This window comes from Ranitomeya variabilis, chromosome 8 (assembly GCF_051348905.1).
Source record: "Ranitomeya variabilis isolate aRanVar5 chromosome 8, aRanVar5.hap1, whole genome shotgun sequence".
Taxonomy (NCBI): Eukaryota; Metazoa; Chordata; class Amphibia; order Anura; family Dendrobatidae; genus Ranitomeya; species Ranitomeya variabilis.
Genome location: NC_135239.1, coordinates 55,185,988 through 55,199,817, shown reverse-complemented (window position 1 = coordinate 55,199,817; position 13,830 = coordinate 55,185,988). Strand labels below are relative to the sequence as shown.

Below are 13,830 nucleotides of genomic sequence, written 5' to 3'. Positions count from 1 at the left end.
TATCAGGCGGACAACGATCCGGTCTATCCGCCTGAAACTCTTGCAAGGACCGCCGCAGATCAGGAGAAACGGCCGACAAAATTACTCCCTCCCTAAGGATACCTGTGGGTTCAGAATTACCAGGAGAGTCCGGGTCAAAACTCCTAGAAAGGGCATCTGCCTTAACATTCTTAGAACCCGGTAGGTATGACACCACAAAATTAAAGCGAGAAAAAAATAAAGACCAGCGCGCCTGTCTAGGATTCAGGCGTCTGGCAGTCTCAAGATAAATCAAATTTTTGTGGTCAGTCAATACCACCACCTGATGTCTAGCCCCCTCGAGCCAATGGCGCCACTCCTCAAACGCCCACTTCATGGCCAAAAGCTCCCGATTCCCAACATCATAATTCCGCTCTGCGGGCGAAAATTTGCGAGAAAAGAAGGCACAAGGCCTAATGACGGAGCAGTCGGAACCTTTCTGCGACAACACTGCCCCAGCTCCGATCTCCGAAGCGTCAACCTCAACCTGAAAAGGCAGATTCACATCAGGCTGACGCAACACAGGGGCATTAGAAAGACCAAAAGGCATGACCAAATACTCAAAGTGGCCCTCGGGCGTATTAAATGCGGTCTTCCACTCATCCCCCTGCCTGATCCGCACCAAATTATACGCCCCACGAAGATCAATTTTAGAGAACCACTTAGCACCCTCTATACGAGCAAACAAATCAGTAAGCAATGGCAATGGGTATTGATACTTAACAGTGATCTTATTCAGAAGCCGATAATCAATACATGGTCTCAAAGAGCCGTCTTTTTTTGAGACAAAGAAAAACCCAGCTCCCAAGGGAGAAGAAGATGGACGAATATGTCCCTTTTCCAAAGACTCCTTTATATATTCCCGCATAGCAGCATGTTCCGGCACAGACAAATTAAACAAACGACCCTTTGGATATTTACAACCCGGTATCAAATCTATGGCACAATCGCACTCACGGTGCGGAGGTAACGACCCAAGCTTGGGTTCGTCAAAGACGTCTTGATAATCAGAGAGGAACTCAGGGACTTCAGAGGGAATGGACGACGAAATAGAAACCAAAGGTACGTCCCCATGAATACCCTTACATCCCCAGCTCAACACAGACATTGCTCTCCAGTCCAAGACTGGGTTGTGAGACTGCAACCATGGCAATCCCAGTACCAAATCGTCATGTAAATTATACAGCACCAGGAAACGAATAATCTCCTGGTGATCCGGATTGATACGCATGGTTACTTGTGTCCAGTATTGTGGTTTATTATTAGCCAATGGGGTGGAGTCAATCCCCTTCAGAGGAATAAGAGTCTCCAAAGGCTCTAAATCAAAACCACAACGATTGGCAAAGGACCAATCCATAAGACTCAGAGCGGCGCCAGAGTCAACATAGGCGTCCGTGGCAATGGATGACAAAGAGCAAATCAGGGTTACAGACAAAATAAACTTAGACTGAATGGTGCTAATGGAAACAGACTTATCAAGCTTCTTTGTACGCCTAGAGCATGCTGATATAACATGAGTAGAATCCCCACAATAGAAACACAATCCATTCTTCCGTCTAAAATTCTGTCGCTCGCTCCTGGACAGAATTCTATCACACTGCATACTTTCTGGCGTCTTTTCCATAGACACCGCCAGATGGTGCACCGGTTTGCGCTCCCGCAGACGCCTATCAATCTGAATAGCCATTGTCATGGACTCATTCAGACCTGCAGGCAAAGGGAACCCCACCATAACATCCTTAACGGCATCAGAGAGACCTTCTCTGAAAGTTGCCGCCAAGGCGCACTCATTCCACTGAGTAAGCACAGACCATTTACGGAATTTTTGGCAGAAAACTTCAGCTTCGTCTTGCCCCTGAGATAGTGCCATCAAAGTTTTTTCTGCCTGAAGTTCCAAATGAGGTTCCTCATAAAGCAAGCCCAAGGCCAGAAAAAACGCATCCACATCGCGTAACGCAGGATCCCCTGCTGGCAATGAGAAGGCCCAATCTTGAGGGTCACCCCTGAGCAAGGAAATCACAATCCTAACCTGCTGAGCAGGGTCTCCAGCTGAACGAGACTTCAGGGACAAATAAAGCTTACAATTATTTCGGAAATTCTGGAAGCTAGCTCTATTCCCTGTGAAGAACTCCGGCAAAGGAATTCTCGGCTCAGATACCGGAGCATGTACCACAAAATCTTGTAAATTTTGTACTTTCGTGATGAGATTATTCAAACCCGCAGTTACACTCTGGAGATCCATTATTGTCAGGTGCACACAGAGCATACAGAGATTAGGAGGAGAGAGAGAGAAAAGACTGCAGCAAGGCAGACTGGAGGAAAAAAAAAAAAAAAAAAAAAAAAAAAAATTTCAGCAGACTTCTTATAACTCTCCTTTCTCAACCTGGGTCTTTAACACTTTATGGGCCGGTCAAACTGTCATGATCTCTGCAGGCAGAGATCATAGCAAGCCTATAGAGGGACAAGCTCTCGGAAGATGGAACTATACTGACCATGAACTAAGCCTGCCGCGCAACTAGAAATAGCCAGGTAGCATTTCCTATTTAACGCTAGATGCCCAGCTCTGGCCTAAGACCTAAATAGCTAGCAGAGGGAAATATAAGACCTGGCTCACCTCTAGAGAAATATTCCAAAGAAGACAGTAGCCCCCCACATATAATGACGGTGAGTTCAGATGAAACAACAAACGCAGCAGGAAAATAGTCTTAGCAAATTTGAGGTCCGCTTACTAGATAGCAGAAGACAGATAGTATACTTTCATGGTCAGCAGAAAAACACTAACAAAACACCATCCAGAGATTACCTTAAACTCTGGCATTAACTCATAACGCCAGAGTAGCAATCCCTGATCAACGAGAGCTTTCCAGACACAGTAACAAAACTTCAGCTGTGAACTGGAACAAATAGGCAAAACAAAACATGGACAAAAGTCCAACTTATCTAGTAGTAGTCTAGAAGCAGGAGCAAGCACTGAGAGGCATCAGATAACATTGTTGACCGGCAAGAAACCACCAGAGAAATGAGCTTAAATAGCGACACCCACTACTGATGGAATCAGGTGAAACAGGAAAGAGGATGACAAGTCCAATTCCACAAGCGGCCACCGGGGGAGCCCAGAATCCAAATTCACAACACAGCAGTCTATCTTTTATGTGATGTACATACATCTGCCTCAGTGTCTCATATGTGATGTATAGACAGCAGCCTCAGGGTCTACTATGTGATGTATATACTGTAGTTTTGGTGTTTCCCATGTAATGTATGCCTAGCAGTCTCAGTGTCTCCTATGTGATGTATATGTACAGTACAGTCCAAAAGTTTGGACACACCTTCTCATTTAAAGATTTTTCTGTATTTTCATGACTATGAAAATTGTACATTCACACTGAAGGCATCAAAACTAGGAATTAGCACATGTGGAATTATATACTTAACAAAAAAGTGTGAAACAACTGAAAATATGTCTTATATTCTAGGTTCTTCAAATTAGCCACCTTTTGCTTTGATGACTGCTTTGCACACTCTTGGCATTCTTTTGATGAGCTTCAAGAGGTAGTCACCGGGAATGGTCTTTCCAACAATCTTGAAGGAGTTCCCAGAGATGCTTAGCACTTGTTGGCCCTTTTGCCTTCACTCTTCGGTCCAGCTCACCCCAAACCATCTCGATTGGGTTCAGGTCTGGTGACTGTGGAGGCCAGGTCATCTGGCGTAGCACCCCATCACTCTCCTTCTTGGTCAAATAGCCCTTACACAGCCTGGGGGTGTGTTTGGGGTCACTGTCCTGTTGAAAAATAAATGATGGTCCAACTAAACGCAAACCTGTGGTAGCCATGCTGGTTCAGTATACCTTCAATTTTGAATAAATCCCCAACAGTGTCACCAGCAAAGCACCCCCACACCTCCTCCTCCATGCTTCACCGTGGGAACCAGGCATGTATTCCATCCGTTCACCTTTTCTGCGTCGCACAAAGACACGGTGGTTGGAACCAAAGATCTCAAATTTGGACTCATCAGACCAATGGAATGGACTAATGTCCATTCCTTGTGTTCTTTAGCCCAAACAAGTCTCTTCTGCTTGTTGCCTGTCCTTAGCAGTGGTTTCCTAGCAGCTATTTTACCATGAAGGCCTGCTGCACAAAGTCTCCACTTAACAGTTGTTGTAGAGATATGTCTGCTGCTAGAACTCTGTGTGACATTGACCTGGTCTCTAATCTGAGCTGCTATTAACCTGCGATTTCTGAGGATGGTGACTCAGATAAACTTATCCTCAGAAGCAGAGGTGACTCTTGATCTTCCTTTCCTGGGGCGGTCCTCATGTGAGCCAGTTTCTTTTTAGCGCTTGATGGTTTTTGCCACTGCAATTTTTCGGACTGACTGACCTTCATTTCTTAAAGTAATGATGGCCACTCGTTTTTCTTTACTTAGAATTTGTATTATGGCAAGAAAAAAAGCAGCTAACAGTCTATTCAGTAGGACTATCAGCTGTGTATCCACCAGACTTCTGCACAACACAACTGATGGTCCCAACCCCATTTATAAAGGCAAGAAATCCCACTTATTAAACCCGACAGGGCACACCTGTGGAGTGAAAACTATTCCCGGTGACTACCTCTAGAAGCTCATCAAGAGAATGCCAAGAGTGTACAATATGCAAATTGCCTCTTCTGAGAAAAAGAGGACTTAACTCTATAGCGCCACCTGTTGGAAGTAGCGATCCTACAAGTCACAATCAACCCTCTAACGAGTCGTGCAATATGACTTAGGATAAAAGCCAAATCAGTATCTCAATTCGCAGACACGGTGTTTCGGGCTGTTGGCCCTCGTCAGTGCGAAGCATGAGAACTGATTTGGCTAGGTGAGAGGCTCTGGACTGGGGTCTAAGAGGTATCGTTTCTCCTTATGGAGAGTGACATACCATCTCTGGCTTGTCAAGGTAAGGAGGCTTATTTGCCGTACAACGCTCCTCTGGGAAATTAAATATGCAAATTGCCTCTTCTGAGAAAAAGAGGACTTAACTCTATAGCGCCACCTGTTGGAAGTAGCGATCCTACAAGTCACAATCAACCCTCTAACGAGTCGTGCAATATGACGAGGGCCAACAGCCCGAAACACCGTGTCTGCGAATTGAGATACTGATTTGGCTTTTATCCTAAGTCATATTGCACGACTCGTTAGAGGGTTGATTGTGACTTGTAGGATCGCTACTTCCAACAGGTGGCGCTATAGAGGTAAGTCCTCTTTTTCTCAGAAGAGGCAATTTGCATATTTAATTTCCCAGAGGAGCATTGTACGGCAAATAAGCCTCCTTACCTTGACAAGCAAGAATGTGCAAAGCAGTCATCAAAGCAAAAGGTGGCTACTTTGAAGAACCTAGAATATAAGACATATTTTCAGTTGTTTCACACTTTTTTGTTAAGTATATAATTCCACATGTGTTAATTCCTAGTTTCGATGCCTTCAGTGTGAATGTACAATTTTCATAGTCATGAATTCATGAAAATACAGAAAAATCTTTAACTGAGAAGGTGTGTCCAAACTTTTGGTCTGTACTGTAGATGTCCCAATGTATTTTATGTGAAGTTTACTGCAGACCTCACACTGGCTTTAGTTCTGTAAAAGGTAAGGTGAGATATGATTAATTTCACAATCTGAGGAGACACGTAATGTAATATACATGTGTTCTGAACAATTTACTGCTACAAGTTCTTTATAAAAACTTATCCCGAAGAGATGGCTGCACTCCAGACTGACTCAAACCAGGAAAATCAGTTGCGAGTATCAGCATCATGACTACCACCAATCATCACTTACCTCCCAATAGAGAAGTAGTTCCAGCCATCACATTAGGGGTGAATTAATTAAATGTTTGACCAAATATAGCAGAATAAATTTCAAGTTGATCCTTTTGTATGGCCTGCAAATGATATTATAAATATACAAATGACCCCTGGCAGAAAAAAGGGTCCCAACCCTGTTCTAAATGCAGCTTCACAGCTGCCTCTGCTTGCATCATGGGAAAGAGCACAGCTTTTTTTCCATGGGCACAACCATACCTCACCTCTGGTCAGAACGGTCAGTCATGAGGAGCGCTTCGCCCCCCAAGCAGGAAACCGCGAAGCAAGGTGTGCTGCGCTCATGAAGAAACATCACAAGACAACACCTTGCAGGCCTAAAATATTAATTTCACAATTAATAGTCTCCAAGCCAAGAGCTTACCAATGTACATAACCTGCACCGAAAGTTGAAATATAAATGATAAAAAAAATTATAATAATTATGCACAATTGGAACATATGTTAAGTATTCAGTTGATGAACCACATTTTAATGACATGTTATTGTTTAGTTATGCTCTGAACAATAATGTGCAAATTCATCCATGCTAACTTATCAGTAAACTTTATCTCCATTTTCTAATTCCATATTTTAAAACAGCAGCTTTTATTTAACCACAATATGACAGGAGTGGTTTTTTGGCCGGCGTTCTTCCAAAAAAAATATAATAATATAGTTAATATTTTATAAAAACGCCTTAAGTTACACCATCAGAAGGAGGCAAATTTCACAGCATTGTAACATCCTGAATGTAGCAAATAAGACATAATCATATGAATGATGAATTTTTGCCATCATTTGAGGCAATATAAGTGCATATCGTGTGCTACCAGTCACTTTGGAGCATGATTCGATGAGTTGACACTCGATGTCAATGACAAGTTGACCATAAAATTGAACAACAGTTTGTTTTAAAATTGACACGCCAATGGCTTAATGAAGAAATACTATTTTCCGCATTGGATTTGAAGAGGTGAAGATATTATAAAAAGAAAAAAAAATTACATAAAATTAACAGAACTTTACAACACATACAGCAGTTGCTGTTGCATGAGAGTGGAAAGTCAGATGGAAACATTTCCGGAACATTATGAATCATTAGTATGTGAGATCTTTTTCCATAAAAGAGCTTTTAAGTTGTTTAAAATTAATGAATGTTGCATCTCCATGTTCTTGGTAGCAGCTTTCAGGGCAATACAGGAGTAGATTTGTTTCTCTAGTTCCTCGCGGATTTCAGAAGGGCTCCCTCGAAAGAGGTAGTCCTTCACTAACAGACATATTTTTGCTAGATTTGGTTGGCTTACATCTGCGGTACATTTCTTTTTGCTTTGGTCGCACACAGTGCTGCAGTCAGTACCATAAACACAGTCAGAGTCCTCTTCACACGGTCGGTCTTTGATCATGTCCTTTAAGTGCATCTCCGGAACAACGTTCCTCATGTCCACCACTTTCACGTCATACTTGTCATTATAACCAAAGTTTTTGGCACTTGTGTCACACATAAGAAAATTTCCAAAAGGTCCATGAAAAATATCCTCTACAAATTCAAGAAGGCCTATCACTATCTTAGCCTTCCGAGGCCAGGATGGGGTGAACCACTGGTCCATCCGTTTTCGGAGTCCTTGAGGAACAAGTATTTCAAAGATCCATGGTAGACTTATTCCATATAGCGAGGTGTAAGATACACGCTCTGTTATGTATAGATCTCCACAGAACCCCAGTAATTTTGGGGTGTGTTCTTTATCTTGAAGGATTACCATCAACAAAAACTCATTGAGTTGTAGAAGAGCCCATGCAGATTTGGCCTCTGGTAGGGAAACATGGCCGTCCTTATTACCATCTGCAGCTGCTAAAATGAGGTTTACTAGATCACGGAGATTACCTTGGTCACCTAATTTAGTCTGAAACAAAAAAAAAAGAAAAGAAAGTTTAATTTAAAGGACTCACGCAATAGATGCATTGCCTTAAAAAAATAACAAAAAGGAAAACTTCTGGGTAGTGCTCATAGGATAAATTAATGGATGAAAACATTTTTTGTGGAGGTGGATAATGGCAGTTCTAATAGAGATTTTCAAAGCACAGGGGAAATTATCATTCTTTCATATGCGGTACATTTTTTAAACCCCGTGTGCTCTTATCAGTAGTTCAATAAGAACAAGTAAAAAAAAAAGAAAAAAGCCAGAGCTCTTAGGATTTGCCTTATTCAGTGTAAACAACGGAAACCAGTCCCCAAGATCACTTGGGACCACATTAAAGCTTTATGAGCCCAGTAAGAAAAAAATAACTAATACTTAATACATTTTTATTAAAAGATGATCAAATGATTCAATTTAAAGTCCCTGTAACGTACATACAATTAATGTGCATCCAAAATATGTGGTTTTGTTTATGCCAACTTACCATGGGAGCCATTTCTCACTTTGTAACCGATGATCAAAAAAACTCGGACAACTTTTTTCTTTTATTTAGGACATAATCTTACAAATCTGTCCTCGTTTTACACTGTACCTAATGCATCATCTGCCTCCCTTCACATTGTACCTTCACAGACTATCCTCGCTTCCCTGAATATCTGTCTACAATATCCTCTGGGAAACATAAATTGTTTGACATTCAACAAGAAAAGAATGTTGTACAGAGAGGTACCTAGTTCTAAAACTCTACGACGCAAGATACATTTTGTCCTTATTTGACGGAGAATTATAGCCAAACGGATACCTTTATTATTGACTAGCCTGAGAAATACATAAATGCAGTACTCTTTGCACTGGGAGTCATGAAATTGTTGTCATTTTGGGGATTTTCCACTGAAGGTTGTGTGTATGTATATATATATATATATATATATATATATATATATATATATATTGTAGGGATTGTACTCGCTCAGGTGCAGCGGGTGACACTCAGGAGACACATTCCATTAAAAGTTCACAGGGTTTATTGCTCCATGAACCACATACCAACATGAACAACAGGTAAACAGTCTTACATCAGACAGGTGATTCCCCAATGTCCATAGTAGAGCTCCGCTCTCTCTCAGACCTGTAGGCACACAGACTGTGCTATGTCCAGCACGCAGGCTCTCCAGCCTGAATATGGTCTCTGTGTGCTGTTCAGGACGTCTGTCCCCACGTGGAACCGTCCAACACACAGGCCACTCTGCAGTGTCCAGCCAGGACACATGGAAGTGTGTCCACCCTGACAGACTCCCACACACTCTCACCATGTTCTACACACACCTCCTTTACATAGGTGTAACCCCACCCAGGCACCTGTCACATGGCCAGTCAGGTGTGCGTGACCTCACCACAGGTCCTTCAACACAAAACCATCTTAGGTGTTCAGACACACCTCTTTGGGTGGGTTTGTAGGTGACTGGACCCACCCATCTCTTCAATCACCTGGAAGCCTTCCCAATGTAAACAAATCCCTCAGCAGTAGATCTGCTTGAGCAAAACATACCCAGGCTTCCATCACAGAGCCACCCACCTCTGCGATACATACCGCCCATTAATCACATGACCAGTCGCTATGCCACAATATATATATATAAATTTTGGTGACCGAAAAGCACCTTTAATGGCTTGAATTGAAGAAGACTGGAGATAGTGTGTACCGTACCGTGACACAGGGGTGAACATGCCATTGGTGCAATTGGGCTGCACTGGGGCCCAAGAGGTAAGGAGCCCATTTCCTCCTACAAAGTAGAACATAAAAGGGGTACATTATGATGAACTAAAAGACTGCGAAGGGCCTACATACTGTTCTTGCATAGGAGCCCTTTCGGTCACTATCTGGTCAAATCGTCCATGCTGACCCCTGCCCACCACCAACATGTAGAATGGGCATGTGAGCATCAGAACTGAATCGTGGAGCAATGGAAGGAGGCCTGGTTTGACCAATTATGTTTTATTTTGCACCCTGTGGCAGCCATACATGTGGCCGTCACCTGAGGAAGAGATGGCACCAGGAGGAGATGATGTTCTACTGGTAAACCTTGGGTCCTGACATTCATGTGTTTGCTACTTTTGATACAAACCTCCTGCCTAAACATTTTACAACAAAAGTACTCTGCATTCATGGCATGACAGTGTTCCCCAATAGCAGTGGCCTTTTCCAGCAAGATAATGCAGTCTGCACAAACTGTTCAGGAATGGTTGAAGAAAGAACTCAAGATATTGATGTGGTCTCCAAATACCCCAGATCGCAATCCAAAGGCTAAAAAAAAAAAGTCCAAAACATGAAGGTCACAACTCACAAACTTACAAGAAAAATGGTCTACTGCTAACATCTTGGTGGCAGATTTCACATGACACCTTCAGAGGAGGCTGTGACTTGATGGGTGAGAGCTAGTTTGGAACACAGAGGAACTACACAATATTAGTAGGGTGGTTGGTGTAATCAGTTCTAGTAATACGGTAGACAGGAAAGAAATCATAGCTCTAACCTGGTGCAAAAAATCCATTCAATAGCAGAGTGCATGATTTTTTTTAAAAAATGACCATCAATAGGGAACTAACATATTTATCTAGACCATTAGGGTGCCAATATTCAAAAGGCGTTTTTTTTCAGTTTGATGATGTCCCTTTCTTCTGTAGCAATCCCCTTTTCAGGAGTAATGGGTGGTCTACATTAGATTTAATGCTGTTAGGGTATTGATTAAACCTCTAAAAGAACTGGTTACCTCAATCAGCAGCCATTATAGGAGATCGCACTACTCCACGGCTAGAATTGCTCTATTGCTGTTTGTAGAAAGGAATTCTGAAAGGTTTTCAACATTGATCTACAGGTTTCTAAGTCACATAACCACACGGAAAAGTGCACTCTGCAGAGGAAAATAATTGTTTGTTCTCTACACAGTGGGTAAAGGAAAGGAAGGGACGGCTCTCTGCTATACTTTCCATTGCTTGTATTGTAAAAAAAAAAATATATATACAGTTATATGAAAAAGTTTGGGCACCCCTATTAATCTTAAGCTTAATGTTTTATAAAAATAGTTTTTTTTTGCAACAGCTATTTCAGTTTCATATATCTAATAACTGTTGGACACAGTAATGTTTCTGCCTTGAAATGTGGTTTATTGTACTAACAGAAAATGTGCAATCTGCATTCAAACAAAATTTGACAGGTGCATAAGTATGGGCACCTCACCAGAAAAGTGACATTAATATTTAGTAGATCCTCCTTTTGCAAAAATAACAGCCTCTAATCGCTTCCTGTAGCTTTTAATGAGTTCCTGGATCCTGGATGAAGGTATTTTTGACCATTCCTCTTTACAAAACAATTACAGTTCAGTTAAGTTTGATGGTCGCCGAGCATGGACAGCCCTGTTCAAATGATCCCACAGATGTTCAGATGTTCAATGATATTCAGGTCTGTGGACTGGGATGGCCATTCCAGAACAGTGTAATTGTTCCTCTGCATGAATGCCTGAGTAGATTTGGAGCGGTGTTTTGGATCATTGTCTTGCTGAAAGATCCATCCCCTGCGTAACTTCAACTTTGTCACTGAATCATGAACATTATTGTCAAGAATCTGCTGATACTGAGAGGAATCCATGCGTCCCTCAACTTTAACAAGATTCCCGGTGCTGGCATTTGCCACACAGCCCCAAAGCATGATGGAACCTCCACCAAATTTTACTGTGGGTAGCAAGTGTTTTTCTTGGAATGCTGTTTTTTTGCCGCCATGCATAACGCCTTTTTGTATGACCAAAGAACTCAATCTTGGTTTCATCAGTCCACAGGACCTTCTTCCAAAAAGAAATTGGCTTCTCCAAATGTGCTTTTGCATACCTCAGCCGACTCTGTTTGTGGCGTGCTTGCAGAAACGGCTTCTTTCGCATCACTCTCCCATACAGCTTCTCCTTGTGCAAAGTGCGTTGTATAGTTGACCGATGCACAGTGACACCATCTGCAGCAAGTTGATGCTGCGGCTCTCTGGAGGTGGCCTGAGGATTGTACTTGACTGATCTCACTATTCTTCTTCTCTGCCTTTCTGATGTTTTTCTTGGCCTGCCACTTCTGGCCTTAACAAGAACTGTACCTGTGTTCTTCCATTTCCTTACTATGTTCCTCACAGTGGAAATTGACAGGTTAAATCTCTGAGACAGCTTTTTGTATCCTTCCCCTGAACAACTATGTTGAATAATCTTTGTTTTCAGATCATTTGACAGTTGTTTTGAGGAGCCCATGATGCCACTCTTCAGAGGAGATTCAAACAGGAGAACAACTTGCAAGTGGTCACTTTAAGTAGCTTTTCTCATGATTGCATACACCTGGCTATGAAGTTCAAAGCTCAATGAGGTTACAAAACCAAAAAAAGTGCTTTAGTAAGTCAGTAAAAAGTAGGTAGGAGTATTTAAAACAAGAAAATGATAAGGGTGCCCATACTTATGCACCTGTCAAATTTTGTTTGAATGCAGATTGCACATTTTCTGTTAGTACAATAAACCTCATTTCAAGGCAGAAACATTACTGTGTCCAACAGTTATTAGATATATGAAACTGAAATAGCTGTTGCAAAAAAAACAATTTTTATAAAACATTAAGCTTAAGATTAATAGGGGTGCCCAAACGTTTTCATATAACTGTATATATAAATAAATAAATAAATATATATATATATATATATATATATATATATATATATATACAGATACACACAGTACAGACCAAATGTTTGGACACACCTTCTCACTTAAAGATTTTTCTGTATTTTCATGACTATGAAAATTGTACATTCACACTGAAGGCATCAAAACTATGAATTAACACATGTGGAATTATATACTTAACAAAAAAGTGTGAAACAACTGAAAATATGTCTTATATTCTAGGTTCTTCAAAGTAGCCACCTTTTGCTTTGATGACTGCTTTGCACACTCTTGGCATTCTTTTGATGAACTTCAAGAGGTAGTCACCGGGAATGGTCTTACAACAATCTTGAAGGAGTTCCCAGAGATGCTTAGCACTTGTTGGCCCTTTTGCCTTCACTCTGCGGTCCAGCTCACCCCAAACCATCTCGATTGGGTTCAGGTCTGGTGACTGTGGAGGCCAGGTCATCTGGCGTAGCACCCCATCACTCTCCTTCTTGGTCAAATAGCCCTTGCACAGCCTGGAGGTCTGTTTGGGGTCATTGTCCTGTTGAAAAATAAATGATGGTCCAACTAAACGCAAACCGGATGGAATAGCATGCCGCTGCAAGATGCTGTGGTAGCCATGCTGGTTCAGTATGCCTTCAATTTTGAATAAATGCTCAACAGTGTCACCAGCAAAGCACCCCCACACCATCACACCTCCTCCTCCATGCTTCACCGTGGGAACCAGGCATGTAGAGTCCATCCGTTCACCTTTTCTGCGTCACACAAAGACACGGTGGTTGGAACCAAAGATCTCAAATTTGGACTCATCAGAACAAAGCACAGATTTCCACTGGTCTAATTTCTATTCCTTGTGTTCTTTAGCTCAAGCAAGTCTCTTCTGCTTTTTGCCTGTCCTTAGCAGTGGTTTCCTAGCAGCTATTTTACCATGAAGACCTGCTGCACAAAGTCTCCTCTTAACAGTTGTTGTAGAGATGTGTCTGCTGCTAGAACTCTGTGTGACATTGACCTGGTCTCTAATCTGAGCGGCTGTTAGCCTGCGAATTCTGAGGCTGGTGACTCGGATAAACTTATCCTCAGAAGCAGAGGTGACTCTTGGTCTTCCTTTCCTGGGGCGGTCCTCATGTGAGCCAGTTTCTTTGTAGCACTTGATGGTTTTTGTCACTGCATTTGGGGACACTTTCAAAGTTTTCCCAATTTTTTCGGACTGACTGACCTTCATTTCGTAAAGTAATGATGGCCACTTGTTTTTCTTTACTTAGAATTTGTATTATGGCAAGAAAAAAGCAGCTAACAGTCTATTCAGTAGGACTATCAGCTGCATATCCACCAGACTTCTGCACAACACAACTGATGGTCCCAACACCATTTATA

At 41.9% G+C, this 13,830-nt stretch overlaps 1 protein-coding gene across 3 annotated transcripts in view; it reads right to left on the bottom strand.

Annotated features, from left to right (window-relative positions):
* Nucleotides 1-6,311: 6,311 nt before the first annotated feature.
* The window catches only part of DIPK1A (divergent protein kinase domain 1A), a 121,491-nt gene continuing 113,972 nt past the window's right edge, over nucleotides 6,312-13,830 (bottom strand). For all 3 annotated transcript variants that reach the window (XM_077277338.1, XM_077277337.1, XM_077277336.1), the window contains exon 6: nucleotides 6,312-7,753. In XM_077277338.1, the coding sequence (XP_077133453.1) occupies nucleotides 6,941-7,753 (813 nt within the window). In that variant the 3' untranslated portion in view covers nucleotides 6,312-6,940. The remainder of the gene's footprint in view (nucleotides 7,754-13,830) is intronic.